The sequence below is a fragment of the Eulemur rufifrons genome, chromosome 2, assembly GCF_041146395.1.
Source record: "Eulemur rufifrons isolate Redbay chromosome 2, OSU_ERuf_1, whole genome shotgun sequence".
Classification (NCBI taxonomy): Eukaryota; Metazoa; Chordata; class Mammalia; order Primates; family Lemuridae; genus Eulemur; species Eulemur rufifrons.
The window spans coordinates 70,554,089-70,576,638 of record NC_090984.1 but is presented as its reverse complement, the minus strand read 5'-3'; the positions used below and the strand labels follow the sequence as shown (position 1 = coordinate 70,576,638).

The 22,550-nt window shown below is 35.8% G+C and overlaps 1 protein-coding gene across 2 annotated transcripts in view; it reads right to left on the bottom strand.

Annotated features, from left to right (window-relative positions):
* BRMS1L (BRMS1 like transcriptional repressor) overlaps window positions 1-17,419 on the bottom strand; it is a 31,826-nt gene extending 14,407 nt beyond the window's left edge. The window contains exons 1-4 of one of the 2 annotated variants that reach the window (XM_069464276.1): window positions 17,099-17,419; window positions 13,829-13,919; window positions 10,304-10,431; window positions 8,552-8,631 (exon numbers count right to left, since the gene is read on the bottom strand). In XM_069464276.1, coding sequence (XP_069320377.1) covers window positions 8,552-8,631; window positions 10,304-10,431; window positions 13,829-13,919; window positions 17,099-17,240 — 441 coding nt within the window. In that variant the 5' untranslated portion in view covers window positions 17,241-17,419. The remainder of the gene's footprint in view (window positions 1-8,551; window positions 8,632-10,303; window positions 10,432-13,828; window positions 13,920-17,098) is intronic. The other variant, XM_069464273.1, reaches the window with a different exon arrangement.
* Between the last annotated feature and the right edge of the window lie 5,131 nt (window positions 17,420-22,550).

The following is a 22,550-nucleotide window of genomic DNA, read 5'->3' as shown; positions in this document are numbered from 1 at the left end:
GAAAGAGCAAAGAATTTCAATCCTGGTTCTGCTGTTCATTAAGTTGTATCATCCTGAACAAATTACTCCACTTCTCTTCACTTCAGTTAACCCATTCATAAAAATCAAGATAATTCCTATTCCCTAATGTTGTTGAAAGGATAAGACAACGAATATAAAATACATAACACTCTAAATATTAAAGTTCCCTTTCAACCTTTATTTATTCCTTCTGTATAGAATGCCTTTGAACTACTAGTATTTTCAGATTTATTATATGATTAAATAGATTGTTTATGACAGATTAATTATATGTTAACCGTAAGAAATGTCAAGCCATAACTAAACTAGAGGAAATTTTGGTAAATATTTAGCATCACTATGGAGGAGAGAGGACTTCCAACACTGAAAAATGATAGAAAAGAAGATCAATATATTTGTCTAAGTAAAAAACACTATTTGATGACTTTTGTTTCTGACAAAATAGTGGACTAAATACCCTGTGAAAAGTAAAAAACCAACAACTCCCAATAGACCTAGACAGATATCCTGGATAAAATACCACAACCAACCTTTTAAAGGTACAGCTAAGCTCTTAAGAAAGTAAGGGATATCCCCAAGGACCAAAAATAAACAAGGAGCTAGAAATCAGCACGTTAACATGATGTTGAAGCTGTGGCTTCCTTGAGGGAGTTTGTTGGTATCAATAACCTAGAAGCATGGTTTTCAGTGGTTACTAGGGAAAAAGAGAAAGGTCTTGGACCTCAGTAGGGTGAGAAACTGAAACTGGGATCCCTGCACAAAGGGTTACACCTTCAATGTAAAGGTAAACTAAATGGATCCACCTGAGGGAAATATATCTGTCTCAGCCTAGGCTATAAGGGGGGGAGGTAGTCTTCCCTGAAAATATGTCATTTCAGGCCTGACCTCTATATATTTGAGATTCAAACATAGACTATCTGCATCTTCCAAGAAATACCAAGCACAAAAATTAGTTATTGGCTGGTGGCACACCAAGATGCCTAGCTGAAACAATCTAGCAGATATAAAAGTACATACTATTTAGGTCCTTGGAGCTACATTCTCTGTCCAAGACTCACAGAATTCCTACCAATAAAGTTTGCCATAGTTCAGAATAATGAAATAAGGAAATAAGTTGTGAGATGTGAAAGAAATAAAAAACAGCAGAATTAGAATCCAAAGAACTTCAGATAATGATTTACTGAATAAAAATATGAAGTATTAAGAGATATGGAATGCAGAATGAGAACTTACATATGACTAATTAGGGTTCCAGAAGAAAGAAGTAGAGAAAATGAACAGAGACAATACCAGAAAAGATAATGGCTGAGAAATTTCCAGAACTGACGGAAAACATAAATTCAGAAAGCACTATAAATCCAAGTCAGGAGAGATAAAAATAATCTATATAAAAACACACACTAGAGAAACTGAAGATCGACAAAAAGAAGAGCTTATCTATAGCCAGTAAGGGGGGAAAAACAACTTATCTACAAATGATCACAGACTTATTCTTAAGCACAGACTTTTAGGGAGAAAATAACTATCATCCTAGAATGTTATATTCCCCTAAACTGTCCTTTGACAATGATTGCAAATAAAGCTTTTTTAGGATAAATAAAAACTGAGTTTACCACTAAGAGACTCTCAGTGAAGGGATGCCTAGCATGTTCTTCAAGAAGCAAAAAATGAACCTGCAAGGAAGAGTTGTAACCCAAAAACAGTGAACAAGAAACTAGTAAAATGTGGACAAACCTAAAAAGAACTAATTCTATGAGACCAAAATAATGTCTCATTTGAAGGGTAAAAAAGCAAGATGGAACTAAAATACTGAACAACTAAAACCTGTAATCTGGGAGGGAGTAACTGGAGGTAGAGGGTTCTCAGGTCCCTTATAGTCAGGAGGAGGGCAGAGTTAATAATTAATTTTTAGATCCTACTAATGTAGATATGCATGCTGAAAATTTAAGGCAATCATTAAAAGTATAGAAATGGAAAATACAGGGGTAATCACTAAAATAACAGAAATAGAGGTTATATAACTTTATGATATATTTTTAAAACTCAATAAATCACCCCCGAAAGAATGTTAGGAAAGAATAAAAAAGGACAATTCAGAACAAATAGAAAACTCAATATATGTTGATATTAAATAACAAAATAATCACTACAAATGTAATTGGACTAAATTTACCAGTTAAAAGGTAGAGATAGAATGAATTTTTTTAAAACTCATCAAGACATATGTTATTTAAAAAAGCAACACACATAAAATATAAGATCGGAAAAAAAGTTGGAAAAAAAAAGATAGAAAAAACTTTAATCAGGCCAAATAAAACTTGGGTGGCTGTTTTAATTATCCGTCAAAATAGACTATAAGGCAAAATCATTGTTACAGAGAACGAAGAGCATTAAGAAAGGACAAATATTATATTTATTAGAAAGACACAAAAATTCTAAAATGTATGAATCTGATAATATAGCCTCAATATATACTCTCTATATAAATATAGCAAAAACTGATAGAAATACAAGAAGATAATGGAAATTAAGAAAATAAACCCATTTATAATAGCAACAAGAAGAACAAAATAATTAGGAATAAATTTAATTAAAGAGGTGAAAGACCTATGCTGAAAACTACAAACATTGATAAAAGAATTAAAGAAGACAAATAAATGGAAAGACATCCAAGTTCATGGATTGGAAGACTTCATATTGTTAAAATGTCCATACTACACAAGGTGATATACAGATTCAATGCAATTCCTATCAAAATACCAGTGGCATTTTTTACAGAAATAGAAAAAACAATCTTAAAATTCATAAAGAGCCACAAAGGATTCCAAATAGACAAAATAAACATAAGAGATAGGCTTCACAACACTGATCTTGGCAATGATTTCTTTGATACGACCTTAAAAGTACAGGCAACAAAAGCAAACATAGACAAGTTAGACTACTAAAACTAAAAAGCTTCTGCACAGCAAAGGAAACAATTGACAGAGTGAAAAGGCAACTCACAAATGGAAGAAAATATATGCAAACCATATATCTGATATGGCAATAATATTCAAAATATATAAGGAATTCTTCAATTCAGTAACAAAAAAAACCAAATAATCAAATTAAAAAATGGCCAAAAGACTTGAATAAATATTTTTCCAAAGACATACAAATAGACAACAGGTATATGTAAAGATGCTCAACAACACTAATCATCAGGGAAATGTTAATCAAAACCACATCATATATCACCACCCATCTTTTAGAATGGCTATTATAAAAAGACAAAGGGTAACAAGTGTGGGCAAGGATGTGGAGAAAAAGGAGCCCTTGTTAACCACTAGTGGGAATGAAAATTAGTTCAGCCATTACGGAAAACAGTATAGAGGTTCCTCAAAACATTAAAAGTACAACCACACTACGATCCAGCAACTCCACTTCTGGGAATATAACCAAAGGAAATGAAATCAGTATGTCAAAGAGTTGTATGCACTCCTATGTTCAGAGCACTATTATTCACAATAGCGAAGATACAGAATCAACCTAAGTGTCCATTAACAATCGAATGAATAAGGAAAATGTGGTATATACATACACAATGAAATATTATTTGGCCTTAAAACAGAAGGAAATCTGTCATCTACGACAACATGGATAAACCTATAGGACATTATGCTAAGTGAAAAAAGCCAGGCACAGAAAGATAAATAATGCATGATCTCAATTGCATGTAGGATCTTGAAAAAATTTGAACTCACAGAAGCAGAAAATAGAATGGTGGTCACCAGGGTCTGGAGAAGGGGTCAGTGGAGTGTGGAATGGGAGATATTGGTCAAAGGGTACAAATTTTTAGTTAGGAGAAATAGGTTCTAGAGATCTATTGTACAGCATCATGACTACAGTTAATAACATACTGTAGGCAGACACAGTGGCAGGCAACCTGTGGTACCAGCTATTTGCTCAGGAGGCTGAAGCGGGAGGGTCACTTGAGGTCAGGAGTTCAAGACCAGCCTGAGGAACATAGTGAGATCTCATTCTATTTAATTAATGAATTAAATGTATTATATATAAGTAAAAATTGCTAAAAGAGTAGATTTTAAATGTTTGATCACAAAATATGATAAGTATCTGAGGTGATGGATATGTTAAGTAACTTGATTTAACCATTCCACAATGTATATATATATAACAAAACATCACATTGTACACCATAAACGTATACAATTTTTTCATTTGTTCACTTAAGAAATTAAAACACTATAGAGCTTCCTCAAAAGAAATACCATATAATCCAGCAATCTTACTTCTGGGTATTTATCTAAAAGTATTGAAATTAGGATCTCAGTGAGATATTTGCACTACCATGTTCATTGCAGCACTATTCACAATAGCCAAGATGTGGAAACAACCTAAATGTCCACAGACAAATAAATGCATAAAGAAAATGTGGTACACGCATACAACAGAATACTTTTCAGCCTTAGAAAAGAAGGAAATCCTCTCATTTGCCACAACATGGATGAACTCTGAGGACACTATGCTAATTGAAATAACCCAGTCACAGAGGACAAATACTGCACAATACCACTAATATGATGTACATGAACTAAACAAACACACAGAAGCAGAGTACAGAATGGTGGTTTCCAGGAACTAGCAGAAGGGGAAAGGGGGAGCTGCCATTCAATTGGTATAAAGTTTAAGTTATGCAAGATGCTTAAGTTCTAGACAGTTGCTGTACAATGTTGTGCCTATAGTTAACAATACTAGTGTATTGTACACTTAAAAATTTGTGATGAGGGTAGATCTTATGATAAATGTTCTTACCACAATAGAAGAAGAAGAAGAAGAAGAGGAGGAGGAGGAAAAAGAAATTCCATGGAAGATATTATAAGTTTCAGCAGGGAGCTCTGGAATCACAAGCATTCAGCATCATCCTTTTTAAGCAAAGGATCTGAGACTATAGATGTGAATTGTGGAGCACCTCATCATTAATGTCTTTTGCCTACAAATCTCAAATGGTGAATGACTTTACTATTTTGAAGAGAATGGTATGTGGATGTTTTTAGGAAATAAAGAAGAAAACTAACTTAAAAAAATACAAGGAGATATTAACAGGTCCACCATCACAGAGAGAAATTTTGACACACCTCCCTCAGTCATTGAAAAATTAAGTAGACCAAAAAAATGAGTACGAAAACAATCACTCCATATTTTTTATAAATAAATAAGTTGAAAGTATTATGAAGAATGAGATATTTGCATAGTTTCAAAGTACTTCTTCTCAAAACATTTATCACAGTGGGAAAAAAGTAAATTTACTTGCAGAAACCTGGAAGACACTCCTTAAATCAAGTGATCAAAGTGCACATCACCAATAACAGTACATATCAAAATTGTGCACTGCCTGATAGACTTGACTGAAAAGAACACAGCAGCACTGCTGTGATTTTTCTGCCAAAGATGCAAAAACTCTAATCAATAGCAGACCAACTCAAAACTGAGGAACATTCTATAAAATAACTGGCCTGAAATGATCAAAAATGTAAAGATTATAAAAGTCAAAGAAAGACTGAGGAATTGCTCCACCTAAAAGAAGACTAAAAAGACATAACAACTAATTGCAATGACAAAGACAACATGTGATTTTGAACTAGATGTCTTTAATATAAAGGGTGCTATTGAGATAACAACTAAAACTTGAATGGGGTCTGAGGATTGGATGGTAGCGACATAGCAATGCACATTTCCTAATTTTGATGATTATACTGTGGTTATATAAGAGAATGTTCCTCATTTGTTTTAAATATACATTAAAGATTCAGGGGTGATGGTATATCATGTTGTCAACTCATTCTCAAGTGGTTCACCAAAAAGGGTTCTACATACTTTCTTACAACTTTTCTATGAGTGTGAGACTGTTAAAAAATACATATCACAGCCAGGGGCAATGTCATAGTCCCAGCTACTCAGGAGCCTGAGATAGGAGGATCGCTTCAGGCCAGGAGTTTGAGGCTGTGGTGAGCTATGACTATGCCTATGAATAGCCATTGTACTCTAGCCTGGGCAATATAGCAAGACCATTTTTAAAATATATATATATATGTATATATCATAAAGACAAGATGTATTAAACACTTACGGAATTGAATATTGTGATCTTAAATATATATTTCTATGGAAGAGAAAAATATGGAATATTCCTAACTTATTTTATGAATCTTGAAATCAAAGACAGTATGAGAATTGAAAATTAAATCTCATTTGTAAACATAGAAATGAAACTTCTAAAGAAAATATTAACAAACTGACTCTAGCAATGCAAGAAAAAAAGAATCAATCCAGACACCCAAGGATGGTTTAACATTAGGAAATACATAATAATGTTGTCACCATATTAATATATCAAAAGCAAAAAACCATGTCTAATTCAATAGATGCAGACAAAGCATTTAATAAAACCTAATAATTATTCATGAGAAAAATTCTTAGAAAACAAGAAATAAACAGAAATTTCCTTAACTTGATAAAGAGTATTTACCAAAACCCAAAAGAAAATATCATACTTATTGGAAAACTGTTAGAAGCATTCCCTTAAGATCAAGAACACGACAACGATGTCTGCTTTCTCTGTTTCTATTCCATGTTGTACTGGAGGTCCTATCAGCGCCAGTAAGACAAGTAAAACAAATTAGAGGACGATCAGAATGAAAGAAACAAACTGCCATTATTCACAAATGACATTACTACCCACATGGAAAACCTAAGAGAATCTGTACTCAAATTATTAGAATTAAGAAGAGAGGTAAGCAAAGTTGCTGGATATAATATCAATACACAAAATTACTTTTCTATACAGTAGGAAAAAATAAAAAGTAATTTTTTAAAAGTTGTTACGGCCGGGCGTGGTGGCTCACACCTGTAATCCTAGCACTCTGGGAGGCCGAGGCGGGTGGATCGCTCGAGGTCAGGAGTTCGAGACCAGCCTGAGCAAGAGCGAGACCCCATCTCTACTAAAAATAGAAAGAAATTATATGGACAACTAAAATATATATATACAAAAAATTAGCCGGGCATGGTGGCGCATGCCTGTAGTCCCAGCTACTCGGGAGGCTGAGGCAGGAGGATCGCTTAAGCCCAGGAGTTTGAGGTCGCTGTGAGCTAGGCTGACGCCACGGCACTCACTCTAGCCCGGGCAACAGAGTGAGACTCTGTCTCAAAAAAAAAAAAAAGTTGTTACTTTACAAAAAAAATTAAACAATTGTAAGAAGAGCAAGGTAAATGTATCAAGTTACTGAGTTATCAAAACTTGCTAGACTGAAAGCTATAGGAAAGATATCGTGATGCTGGTGCAGAAACAGCCAAATAGACCAATGGAACGCATGAAAAAAGCTAGAAACAAGCCAGCACATATTTGGACATTTGCTATACGAGACAGAATTGATGATTTGTGGGGAAATGATGGAGTATGTAATAAATAGTGTTAAGATTACCTATCCATATGTAAAAAAATAAAATTAGAACCATACCTTATACCATACACAACAATAAATTAAAGGTAGTTTGGCAATATAAATGTTAAAAGCAAAAGTTCAAATTTTAAAGGAAAATAAATCTTTTTACTTAAAAATGGGGACAACATAAAAAGCATATCCCATAAAGGAAAGATGATAAATTCAACTACATTAAAATGCAAACCTGTGCATCAAGTCCTCAAAAAGAGTGAAAAGACCCCACTACCTGGGTAAAAATATGTGCAAAGCATGTAACCAGCAAAGCATTTGTATCCAGAATATATAAAGAACTTCTGTAGTCAATGAGGAAAAGACTAAGAGCCCAACACAAAGACAAAAAATACAAACAGGCGCTACTAAGGAAAGAAAATCCAGGCAGCTAGTAAATACCAAAAAGATATTTAATCTCAGTTGTAATCAAGAAAATGAAACAAGCCCCATCCTTTTTATATCTACTCTTTGTATAAGGTATATTAAAGTGACACAGAATCATTAGAGAACTTGTCCTCTTACTTTCACCAGTATATTTACAATCTTGTGTAGGTTTTATGGAAAGTTATCTGCAAAATTAGCATTATGTTTTTAAAATGCTATTCAAAATACACAGAACATATAGAAAAATATACCTATTTTTTCTCATAAATAGAGAATTCTGCCCTAAGATGTGGAAACAGGTCTAAACAGTCAGAAACTAATTCTATAGCTCAACATATATTTTGTGGGTCCAAACATCCACATCATACTAATTATACTAATATTTCCAATAATGCCAGATGACATAATCATTACAGTCTTTTTAAAGTAACAGTTGTAAAACTTCTAAAATTATCTGTTTTTTTCTACGGTCCTTTGTGTTCTCCTTCCAATACAGCATCCAGTGCAACTGTATTTTTTTTAAATCACATACAAGTGATGAGCTAAAATATTATTTAATTCTGTTTTACTTATTTTATTTGCTTTTTTTAACTACGATACTCAGAAAAGGCTTGAAGAGATGAAATTATCTTAAAAGTTATGCAAATTGACAGTACCTCACAATGCTGGCGAGAAGCTTGAATTTCACATTCATACTTGTTCTTTACAGACTCTAAGCAGAGCTCTCTATAGATTCCTGCAACCAAACACAATTACTCTGATTATGTTAGCAATAAGTTTCATTATCACCTCCCTACAGGAATTCTGTTCTCACTATATTTTACAAGATGAATCAAGAAGAAATTGGCAAGTGATTCTAACTTTATCTGTAAAAGGCTCATTTAAAATATATATCCAAAAAGACTAGAAACTAAGAGTTTAAGAGCTAGAAACTACACTGCTAATTTTTGTTTTTACCCCATTCTTCTAAAGAATACTCCTAAATGTTTGATAGAGAATGATCAAAATGAAAATAAAACTCTTTTCCTATGAAAAACAATCTCAGGTTTCTCAAAATAGAAACAGAGAGACAATAAACTCTGGTTTCATTAATCACATATACTCAAAGTAACAACTGGACATTATAACCCCATCAAATCACTACTTTTAAACTATTATTTATTTTCAGAGTCCAAAGCTTCCAAGAGGATTAAGTGTACAAAATTATATAAAACAATCAATGATATCTGGAGTACTCCTGACAGGGCTTTACCTAGAGGACAGATGCCCCAGACAGTTTAACTCAGAGGTAACAAGACAATAGTATAAAATAGACAACACAGCCATGCAAATATGCCACTACAAAAATGGCAAGCAAAGATCTCTAGATGTGTATAGTAAAGGCAAGGGACAATTATCTGGAATTAGGCCATCAGCAACACACACTACTCTCTGCAAAATCAAAAAATAAAAGAGGCCACAGAACAGAATAGTGAATAATTTACTCAATTAGTATCTCCTGATCATCCACTTAGTCTAAAAGAACATAAAGAAAATTAGGGACATTTTTATTTTTAAGAGTATGCTGAGTCAATATGCAAAGACAGCAGGTATCATATTAATATTATCCACATACTTAATATCAACCACTCAAGAATAAAATTTAGTTTAAGCTGGGTTTAGTACAAAAAGAACTTATTATCAACAATGCCTTAGGTATTATTTAACAGGTACCTGAGGATAAATTAGTGTCCCATAAAACAATCAGCATCTCCACTAATTAAAGTTTAGTTTTTAGTTTGACTATGAAAAATCATATATATCCCCCGATCATGAGTTCTAGGACAGAATCCTGAGGCTGGATCCCAGTTACAAACAGAAGACTAAAGTATAGCCATGCAAATATAGTACATCTTCATTTATTCATACCCACAAATGAGTAATCAAACTTATCAAAATAAAAAAGAATCATTAAATTATCTGGTTAAAGGCTAATTCCCTGTTCTATAATATCCTGATCAAACATTTGTTAAATGTTTTTATAAATTAAAAAAAAAAACTTATCAGTCTTACAGGTGAAAAATACCAAGAGTACTTAAATCTTAATTTATCTCAGGGAATTAAATTGTGATAGTAACAGTATCTCTTAATGAAAGTATCATAGTTTCTAATTGTTTCACCACATATGGAAGTATTTTCTTAACAACATTGTAAGCAACTCGAAATTTTTTTTTTTAAATCCCCCACAGCAGCAGAGAAAAACAAGCACCATTTAATAAATAACTGTGGGCTGACTGACAGTAAAATATTCTGGTCAACGTAAATTTATTTGTAATTCCATCAACAACAAACACTTACTTGACAAATACCTTTTAAAGCTACTGTAGAGTTTATATTCTGTATATGGAAAAAGTGTTTCACTTTCCTACCTGCTACCTTTGTACGAATTTGCATATTTTCCTGTAAAGTTGCCAGTGGTTCCAAATATTCTGGTGCTTTTCCAGCTATGACTTCTTGTAGTTTTGCATCCACTTGACTTAATCGTTCTTTATAAAGTCTTAATAAAGCAAAAATTAAGATGTTACCTTAAAAATCCCAACAAAGGCTAACAATTTGCCATTTCTATACATTATTTCTTCCTAATGTCATTCTTATTCTAATAACCTATCAAATGTATTTTTGCCTGGATCTCAAGCAGAGAACTCAGTTACATTATCTGACTTAATGCACATAATCACAAAATAGATATCTTATCATTTTTTATCAATATCACTCTTTAATGGTTAATCCACAATATAAAAAATACAATTGAAATAACTACCTTTTGGCACTCTCAATTTTTGTTTTCTTCCTAACTACAGAACAATAAATCAATTCTAAGAGAAAAGGTCATTTAAACACTGAGTTTAAAAGAAACAAAGAAATCATTTTGAATAGATACAGACATTACTAGTTGTCAAAATAAATAATTCCCTGGCTTCTCTCTATCTTTCCTGAAAAAGAGCATTACAGTATTCAGCCTACTTAATTTTTAAAAAGAACAAAGAGAAGTAGAGTGATGAAGGTCAAACCAATGCCTCTGTGACCTGGCATACCTAGTTCATTTCAACTTCAAATAAAGAAGCTATAACAAAATGAACTGCTCAATGGATAAGGAATTGAAAAATGGGGCAAGTAGTCCCTGTTGCCCCCATTTATGAGTCCACTTACAAATACTCTAATTTGCCAGCTGTCACACTAATACCTTTAGTTTGATTATCAGAGTATAAAACAATGCGTGGTTTTATTTTGGCAATAATCCTGTAGGACAGAACTAATTATTTTTAACAGGAAAATCTTTATACAGGCTGAATATCCTTAACCCAAAATGCTTGGGATCAGAAGTATTTTGGATTTCAGATTTTTTAAGATTTTGGAATATTTGCATTATACTTACCAGTTGAGCATCCCTAACCTGAAAATCCGAAATGCTCCCATTATCATTTCCTTTGAGTGTCAGGTTGGTGCTCAAAACATTTCAGATTTTGGAGTATAGGATTTCAGATTTTTGGATCTGGGATGCTCAACCTGTATTGCCATCCTTTATGAAAAGCACTTCAAAGCATGGTTTTATGGCATTTTAAGAATGTCCTTAAAAGTTCAAAGCAGATTAACAATTTAAGATCATTTTGTAAATTTTTTTTCCATTTGTTACTTTTAACATAAGCAAAAAACATGTCAAAATATGTCAAAAGTATGGTATGTTATAACTTCCAAAAGAAACCACTGATTATGCTTGCAGGTGTTAGTATAGCTAGCAGTTGTCCTTTGAAAACATTATGGTACCTAGCTTTCATATAAAATTCTGCTCTTCCCTCTTGTAAATATAAACCAATACAATATTAATTGTCTATAATTGATCATTATAATTAGCATAATATATTCATATGATGATTCTTAAGGGGCAAAGTAAGCTTGAGTGTTAATACAATAAATATTCTTTTTATTCTAACAAAAAGGGAAAAAATTATCTGAGTTAACTGCCAAAATAATACATGGGTGGGGCGAGGGGATGGGTGTATACATACATAATGAGTGCGCACTGTCTAGGGGATGGACACATTTGAATCTCTGGGGGGGGACAAGGGCAATATACGTAACCTAAACTTTTGTACCCCCACAATATGCTGAAATAATAATAAAAAAACATATAAAAAATAATAATACATCATCATGTCTGGGTTAAATTTTTCTAAAACTGAAGATACAATGATAAACAAATGTATAAAGTCAGAAAAGTACAACATAACTTTCACTTTTTGAAATTATAACCGAACTTTAGGCAAAATGCTAATAATCTGACACAAAAGATAACTACACCTGAAAAACATCAAATATATACAAAATATTGACAAGGTATCCTGAATTTGAATCAACATCTTAAATGAAGAGGATATATGAATTAAAAATATTCAATTAACTAACCTTTTAAAAGAACAGGTTCTTCAAAATCGGTATAATTTTTACAACTTTGGGATTCGAGTATAAATTCATCAAAGGCAAGAATCATGAGGCCCTCAGCAGCAACCACAATATTATTTACGGAGTAAATGCTCAATTAATGGTTGTTGGATGTTGAATATTAAAATGAATGGAAACTTGGATGGTATAAATTTCCTCTATCTTTTGAAGGAGGTGGAAGAACTCACCTTCCACCACTATAGAAACTGCAAATGGTGGGTTTTCTGCCTTATGGAAGGGAGTGCTATTGTGCCCTGTGATGCCAAAACAGGAAAAGCAGGATAATTACATTATTATTATTAGATTTCCCACCTCTTCTAAAGAGGATTTGAGACAGCTTACAGAGATACACAGTACAACAGAATAAAAATAACAAACAAGGCAGTTAGGGCAAGAGGAAAGAATAAGATGATTGTAAATCTGGTACAAAGATTAATTTTTTTCTGAAACATATTTCTGAAAATCAAATCCCATTCATGGATTATTTGTGCTAAAATATAAAATACAAATTTGCTTCCTCTTTTCCAGAATAATCCTGGGTGAATTCTCCATATTATCCAAATAATGGATTCTCTGGGTATCCAAACTAATTTTAATTTAAAATAAGTAATGTAAATCTTTAGAATAAGATTTATACCATGTTCTTCAGAGCCCAAAAAAACCCAGTATCTAACAGGCACCCACCACATGCAAGGCAAATGGCTAAGAATTTTACATACTGTTCACTCAATCCTCACAGTAGATAATAAGGAAGCTGTTATCCCCTTTTAATCAGTTAAGAAAGCCTGGATTCAGAGCCAATGCTCTTTCTATTCCACCACATGTCCTCCAAAGTCAGGTGCCTTAGTGGAAGGAACACAATAGCACCAGGAGGCAAAACCCTGGCTTAGATTATCACTTTCTGATGAACTAAGGGCAAATGGATTAACCTCTCTGAGCATCAATTTTCTCACAGCTAGAGTAGAGATAAGACTATTTATCTTCTAACCTTACAGAGTTGCTGCAAGAAGCAAACTAAATAATGTACATGAAAACATATAATGTACATTCTAATGTAAGATATAAACAAAATCACTTTGCCAGACATAGAATTTTGGGGAACTATTCTACTTTATTCTCAAATTTTAAAAATGCTATCTTTATCCAATAACTTAACAAAGGAATTAATGAAGCAGATTAGGGTACAGCAACCCAGGAAAAACATTTTAATCACCAACATCCACACAGAAATATTATACACCAACCCACCTCCCAAAAAAACCTGTCTAAAAACCCTCCGTTTAGTTAATGAAGTCTTCAGCAAACAAACAATAGTTGAAGCCTCTTTCAGATCAGTCAGTCTCATAAAATATGAAAGAGAAAACAGTTGAGACTGAAAGTAATTGCTCTTGTGCCAGTATACATGTGACACAGTTGAGATTCAGTGACAAGGACCTTCTAAAGTCACTACTTACTGATCTTTGAGATCGGTAAACTGTTTTTCAAGATTGGACATTTCATCTAAACATTCCATTCTTCTTCTTTCACAGTCTTCATCATCCATTTCTGTTAACAGAAAGGCAAGGATAAAATTAATTTTATGTTTCAAATATATCTGAATGTTGATTCAAACAGAAAAAAACGGAAATATGAATTTAGATGTGCAAGGCCTATATTAAGCCTTAAGAGAAAATAAACTTTTATCCAAAATAATTTCTACTATAGAATTAATCTAAACTACAGATGAGAGTTAAAACTAGAGCTCTTTTAATCCTCTTTTATCCATTTTTAAATCATTTTAAAAGACTGACTATAAGCTATGACTATAAAGTAATTAACCAACTTCTGGTTTGTTTTCCACTAAATCACCAGAATTTAGCACCAAAATGATTATATCCTTTAAAGGTTAACATTGCTCAAAACTCTTTTGGAATTCTTCTTTTGGAACTGCTCATAAAGCTGATTTACCAGTCAATACAAAAAGAAAACTAATCTCATTACTTTTACCACAGAGTATCTTGGTCTGCCACTCTTATGCTCTCATTGTTCCCTCTCCCAAAATTACTATCATTCAGTGAAAAAGAGGCAAATGAGGAGACAAACAAGCAAACTTTTTAAGGAACACAACTGTTAATTACCAGGTCTGTCCTATATTCCACATCTTCTATTTTTACATCACATATATTCAACACATCAAAATAATTGAAGCATAAAATGATCTGCATCTTGATCTTCATCAAATAAAGGTCAAACTATGAGAAAGAGTTAAATTATGTTTGATTATTTTCATATAGTAAGGAAGTATATGATTCATTTTTTTAAATTTTCTAAAACAGATTTAAAATATTTCTTGGCTACTTAAAAGTTGGTCCCTCAAGATAACTCACTCCCCTCTGTATAGCAAAGGTTTCTCTGTAGCCTTAGGATCTGCTCAGTACCACGATTTGAGAAGACAAAAACTGTGGAAGTTTAATATGCAAGACATATGGTAGAATAAAAATGCTTTTACAAGAAGCAAAACTGCAAAATGTATTTTAAAAATTTCTTTGCACTTAAAAAATTTGACTTGAAGTTCAAATTATTATTATATTCTTCACAAATTAAGTTGTCCATTATTTTCTGGAATGAAATAAAAACAAGTTAAACAGTCAACATAAAAATTACAGGGGAAGAACTGTAACAAATAGATACAATTTTGTGATCCTAGCTCCCATCAAAAAGGCAAGAACACTTGAAGACAATGCTTTACAGATTAGCAAATGTATTCACATACAGTCTAGATGTTCTTTTTTCTCTTTATTCCCCGATTTTGAAACCTCACCTACTTTTGTGGCTAGGCAGCTGACTTCCAAATTATTCTTCACATCCCAGGCAGATTCCAATACCACATGTCCATCTGTCAGTTGGGCATTCTTACTTAACACATTAACTGCCACACTAGAAAAAAAAAAAATTTGTTCCTGGGGCCACGATGTTTTATTAGAACAAAATAATCCTTTCTAATTTGTTATTTTTTATTGTTTTCTGTGCAAGAGTTATATGCAACACAATCCACGTTTTTAGAATTAAATTGCCAATATTAATTGTAACAATAGGAACATCAACAAGAAAGATTTTCAAGAACCAACTGCAGGGTTTTGCTTCACAAGGCCCTGGGCTCAAAACTAGCCTGAGTTAAATACAACTCACGTGGCAGTCAATGTGTTAAATATATCCCCATCACCTCAAAAGCAACATGTCTAAAATACTCTATCTTCTACTTTCTTCTCAAATCTTTTACTTTCTATTTCTGTTGACATTACCACCATTTTCCTTGTATTTTCTCTTACTTTCACTCCTAAACTTCCATTCAACAATCCTATTTTGTGCTTTCTTTGAAATCCTTCACATCTATACCTTCCAAACCAAACTGGTTTTCTCAGTCTTTTGAATAAGACCACGTTCTGGCCTTTGCACTTTTTCTTACATTCCTCTCCCAATAGGAACACTGACCACCCCAATCCAAATTCTACTCATTCTTCAAGATAATTGAGGTAATTTCAACTTCTTCAGCTAGCCTTTGCTGATCACTCAGTTCTGAAAAGATTTCCTCTGCCTTTGAATTCCTCCCACAGCACTGTTAAGCATACATGTAGCAATTTAATCAAGTTGTGACTTATGAAAGCTCTTTGAGAACACATCATAACTATTTATTTATACCTCATATTGAGTACTGCCCAATGAGGCACAAAGAAACCACTCATAAATATTTATTTTTGAATGGCTGATTTATTGATTGAAATTGCATCTTTCCATGGAGACTTGCTCTGAAAGGGAAATATGAAAAGATATCTGGTGATACTGGGCTGTCATCAACCTGTCATCAACACTTCCTTTACACGGTCAAAATCAAGCCAAGGCAAATAAATCGGTCTCATCCCCACCGTATGGCCAGAAGGAAAACAATCCAGGTAATCACAAATTCCACTCCCTTTTTGAATAATCATTCCTAAAAGTTTGCAAAATGTATTTGTGGTATTAATCTGCCCTCCCCCCACTCATAATAAAAAAAATCTAAAACAGCCCAAAGTTGGAAAGCATCGAAGGGAAGAAAAATTGGTGAATTTCAATGCTGCCAAAAGTCAGCCAATTTATAGGCATATGTCGGTCCCTTCCTCTGTTTTGAAAACTTCAGGGAGCTACTGTATAGGGACAGCTCCCAAGTTAGACCCCAAAAGAGTACTAATGTAAACTACGGACTGACAGGCTGACTTGGAATCTGAGGTTAATTAGTCCTAAACCGACAAATACCGACACAAATGTTCCCTGGGCCCCAACAACACGCCCACGCTGAGGTAAGGGTTACAAAGGCGAAAATATGGAAAGAAGTCGGTGGTCTAGGGAGAGGAGGCATTTCCTGGACCTCCCAGACAAGCTGCTGGGCGTTCACCGCCTGGCTCCGTATCCCCAAGGCACTGCCGGGAGGTCCCAAAGGCTGATACCACCGGGAGCAGGATCGCGCCCTGTCCCAGAACCGGGCGATCCAGGCCCGCGCCCGCCCCGCCGCGCCGACCGGGACCCGTCTGGAGCCAGGCAGAGCCCCGCAGTCGGTCCGGGTGCAGCCAAGGGCCGGGAGCCAGTCTCCGCCCCTTCCTTCTTTCCCCGCCCCGCTCTCCCAGCAGGACGCGGTTGCCTGGCGTGCGGAGAGCGGCCTGTCGCGCACCCGGCGCGGGGACTCAGGGTCCCAGCCCCGTGGGGTCGCGCACCTGAACTATCTCCATCCTCAGAGACTGAGGAGCTCTCTGTGTCCTCGTCCTCGGAGCTGCTCCCCTCGTTTTCGGCGTAGTCCACCTCCATCTCATCGTGATGGTTGGTCTCCTTCTTATCCCCTCGGGAATGGACTGGCATTTTCCAACCGCGCCGTCGCTTCCCACTCCCGGCGCCCAGCCCGGCCACCGCCGCTTCAATGAAGGGCGCGCGGAACGCCCCGACCCACCCAGCGGCCGAGCTTGCTCACCACCTTGGCTCCTCCCCGCCCCCGGCCCGGGCCTCACAACCTAACCCGCAGGCTCTGCGCTGGGAGCTCTGCCATTGGCGGAGGCTGTCCAGAGCCTGGGGGCGGAGCTTGTCCTGCTCTGCCGCGGTTGGTTACCCGTAACGACGGCGCTGCCTTCCGGTGTGTGCCGGGAATTGTAGTCCTTAGTGCTTAGACTTGCTGGGGCTGCCGGCTTCCATCCGTCAGCAGCCTTGATCATTTCTTCTTTCTGGACTTCAAATCCCACAAGGCACGAAAGCTGACACACTCGATCGCAGTTCATAAACTAAACAGAAACAGATTGTGCGAATTTGGTCTGTATTTATCATTTTCCCGCCAAGTGATTGTTTGACCTCCCTGGCTGCCCAAGATGTTACTGTCAGAGATGAAAAAGTCTTTTTCCTGAAAGGGTCTTTGGCTGCTCTTTGAGCCTGGGGAACTGGAAAACCGTCTCTTTTGCCTAAGTACCTTTATTACCACTAATAAACTATTATATTGAATTATTAACTGTAGACGATAACTTGCACTATGTTACACAAAAATCTTTAAATTGTTCTTGAAATTTTTATAATCAGTAAAATAGAAGGGAAGGAAGTATTATCTTGGCATTTTCAATCTAATATTTGTGGCATTTATTTTTTATTAAATACAGCTGGAATATGACACTGGTCTTGACTTAACTTCAGATTTCAATGAAAAATACATACTTAATGAGATGTTATACTTCTCAAAGATAGGGTCCATAGACAAGAAATACTCAGTAAGTATCATAATTGTAATAGCTCATATTAATTGACCACTTATACTCTGTATCAAGTATCTTGATAAGCTCATTACAGGGTTATACTGAGTTTAATTCTCAGTATAATAGCCCTCAGGTAGATGCCATTATCATACCCATTTTACAGATAAGGAAACTTCATCTACAGACAAATCTTAAAACTATATTTTATTTTTTAAAAAACTATTTTGCTCATTTATAGAGACAGTTTCTTCTTGAAGTGGCAATTTGCTATTGAAAGATAGTTCATAGACTATTGCAGATTGTACAGCATTGGTTTCTCAAACAGGAGGTCCAAAGACATTTGATGGAGGATGGTAAGGGTATCCTGGCATAACTGCATTAAAGTTAGATTTGTAATTTAATGACAGAAAACATTTCAAGAGCTTTCTATCTCCTCTATTAAAATCCAAATTGGGTGGGTGTAGAAGCTCACACTTTATCCCAGCACTATATAAAGCCAAATCGGGAGGATCTCTTGAGCCCAGAAGTTCAAGACCAGCCTGAGCAACATAACAAGACCTCCATCTCTACAGAAAATTAAAATTAACTAATCAGGCATGGTGGCACATGCTTGTAGTTTAGCTACTTGGAAGGATGAGATGGGAGGATCACTTGAGCCCAGGAGTTTGAGGCTGCAGTGAACTATGATCAATCATGCCACTACCACCGCACTCCAGCCTGGGTGACAGAGAGAGACCCTATCTCAAAAAAAAAAAAAAAATCCAAATTAAGGGACTTTTATTATTTAGTGTCAGCCTACTTCTCCCCTTCTCACTATAAAGTATTCTTCAAAACTGAACTCTTTATAGTTGCTAAACACACAAGCTGTTTCCCATTTCAATGTCTTTGCGCATTCTATTCCCTCTGCAACACCTTCCTCTCCTTTTCTTTTTCTAGGCAACTTTCTGACAACACACATCACCACTGGCACCTCCATCATTCAGTACCTTGCAACCTTGTACTTGTTCCTATCACAATTATTGTAAATTTTTTGCAAACGAATCTCACCTGTTGGATTATGAGTTCCTTGACAGCAGGGATTGTCTTAGTCTGAGATGCAAATTCAAAGGCATGCAGTAATCAGGCAGGTAAAGTAGAAAGATGGAAATTTTTTGTGAGCGGTAAGGCAGCTGCTTTTAGCTCCAGCCAATTGTTACTACCTGAGAATTCTAACCTAAAGATGTCAAACCTTCCCATTTTCAAGAGAAACTGGAAATTCTATGTGAAATACCCAGACTTATAAACATCATCTCAAGTAGTGTTTTTGTTTTGTTTGTTTCTTAAACCCCAGATCAAACAAAAACAACTGTGGATAGAAGCGGGGCCTCTGTTAATCTTAGTTATATAGTATCAGCAGCTAGCAGAGGGGGTGCTAAAAAGTAACAATAGCTTAGATTGCTGGTCACTCTATGTGCCAAGCACTGTTATGTGCTTTAAGTATGTTAATTCTTTTAATACTCTTAATAACCCTATGAGGTGGTCACTCTATGTGCCAAGCACTGTTATGTGCTTTAAGTATGTTAATTCTTTTAATACTCTTAATAACCCTATGAGGTGGTCACTCTATGTGCCAAGCACTGTTATGTGCTTTAAGTATGTTAATTCTTTTAATACTCTTAATAACCCTATGAGGTAGATGAGAAAACTGATACACAGAGCAGATAGATTAGTTGGCCGAGGTCACACAGCTAATAAGTACCAGATCTAAGATTTGAACGTGAGTTATCTGACATAAGACTCTGCACACAACCGCTGGCACAGAGTGCCCCTCTAGCGGGTGCTTTCTATTTCTGCTGTTCCAAGAAAAACAGAAAGAAGGTGGAGAGGGGGCATGGGTTCTAGCCCTGGTTCTTGTGGTAACCAGCGAATAAAATTTGGCAAACCACATAATCTCTGGTCCATTGTAAAATAAGAATGTTGCATTTTGTTATTTTTAAGTTCTTTTCCAGTTCTAAAATTCCTGTCATCATTAAGTTTGTGTTTAAGGTATATAGAATAATAGGAAATTACGCAGTTAGAATTGCATGATGGTATTTTGCCTAAGAGGGGAGTTTCTCTTTCCTCCCCCCAAACAAATCTTAGAAAAAATGTGTAGGAGGCCAGGCACAGTGGCTCATGCCTGTAATCCTAGCACTCTGGGAAGCCAAGGTGAGAGGATTGCTTGAGCTCAGGCGTTCGAGACCAGTCTGAGCAAAGGCAAGACCCCCTATCTCCATTAAAAATAGAAAAATTAGCTGGGCTTGGTGGCTCACACCTGTAGTCCTAGCTACTCCACAGGCTCAGACAGGAGGATCCCTTGAGCCTAGGAGTTTGAGGTTGCAGTGAGCTATGATGACCCCACTGCACTCTACCTGGGGCAACAGACTGAGAATCTGTCTCAAAAAAAAAAAAAAAAAATAGATGTTTTGGGAATGTGAGAGGAACTGTAAGGGGGAAAATTTAATAAGGCTAGACAAGAATATTGTCAATGTAGAAAATATAAATTAATATAAAGAAAACCATGAAAGCAAAATGAAGCTTCCTCAATCAAGGCAGTTAAAGAGGTAGTAATGATGCCTTCCATTTATGTAGCACTTTATATTTTACATATACAAACATTAGATAAGACTCACTTTTTATCAATCAATTCATAATAGCCCTTTATTGAGAGCCCTCTGGAACTCATGGTCAGTCATCAGCAAAATCTCTCACATCTCCGTCCTCGTTTCTGAACTGTCCCTTCAACTTTCTTATTCTAAAGGAAATATGGCTCTCCGTTAGGACCCTGTTTCCTTTGTACCCTTCCTCCTACTGAGCCTTGTCATGGAGTAGGTGTGTGCTTTGTACTCTTTGTTCTTTCCAGATGATCCCCCCATCCCTCCTCCCTGAAACCTCCCAGTTTGTCATCAGGATATACCGCACATTGTCTCTACTGTGGCTGTCATCTACATACCCCTAGGTTCACTCCCCCTCATTTTTTTAAGAGTTTAGCTCGTGGCTCAGTGTCATCCTCTCCAATGGTACACCTATCATAATTCTTGATATGTAACTGCATACCACCCCATTTCCTACTGGGTTTGCTCTGGTACAAAGTAGACATATAATAATTTTGGAATTTTCCTTCTAGTTTTCCTCTCATATCTTCTTTGGGGAATACTTTTTCTAATCTGTCATATTGAATACTTTAATATTACATAATAATTTAAACACAAAGAAAGGTATTCAGAATTTTGTGTCTATAACACAGGATAGATATACTGCTTCTAAGCTTTGTCAAATCTTAGCATCTTACCACATTAGCTTCAGACCCTCCTCAATTCCAGTTCTCTTCTTCCCTTTCCATAGTAACCAGAGTCCTGAATTCAGTGTTTTTGATTACCATGCATGTATACACACTAATTTTGTATATGTATGTATCGATAAATAATATGAGGTCTGTCTGGAAAGTATCCAACTATTGTTAATATAACGAGAACGGTTTGCATGATATCGATGTAACCTGGCAGCCAAGGAGAGTGGACTGTAATACACATGTATAAACAATGACGACTTCACTGTACTAGTCAGTGGGGCTCTAGACACCATTGAGTGAGCATGTGTACCATGTGAGCATCGCATTCAAAATGAGCAAGTAGAGCAACGAATCTACGCAAACCAAAATTTGCGTTAAGCTTGAACATTCCTCAGTGGAAACTATTCAGATGATTCCGAAGGCTTTCAGGGACAATGCAATGAGTGCAGCACAAATAAAAGTGTGGCACAAATGCTTCAAAGATGGTCAATAATCTGTTGAAAGTGCTCCATGTTCTGGAAGGCCTGCAACAAGCAGAACACCTGAGAATGTTGAACGTGTACGGGCTGCAATCAACAAAGATCAGTGACTGACAGTGAGAGAACTAGAAGCTGATCTGGGGATTCCAAAATCTACTGTGTCCAAGACTTTGATGCAGGATCTTGCCATGAAAGCTGTTGTGGCAAAATACATTCCGCAGCTTCTACTACCAGAGCAGAAGAAACATTGTGCTGCATTTGCTAGTGACTTGCTTGAAACAGCTACCAATGAACTAGATTTCCTGAAGAAGGTCATAACCAGAGATGAATCGTGGGTCTACAGCTGTGATCTGGAAACGAAGGCCCAGTCATCCCAATGGCAGTTTTCTGGTTCTCCACACCTGAAGAAGGCGCTGCAAAGTCACAGCAAGATCAAGACCATGTTAACTGTGTTTTTTGATTGGGAAGGTGCTGTCCTTCATGAGTACACTCCTCCAGGCCAAACAATAAGGAGCACTACCTCAATATTCTTCACTGGTTGAGAGATGCACTGTAACGAAAACAGTCACAGCTATGGGCAACTGGTGTTTGGCAGCTTTATCACAACAACACACCCACCCATGCATCAAGTCTTGTGCAGAGCTTTTTG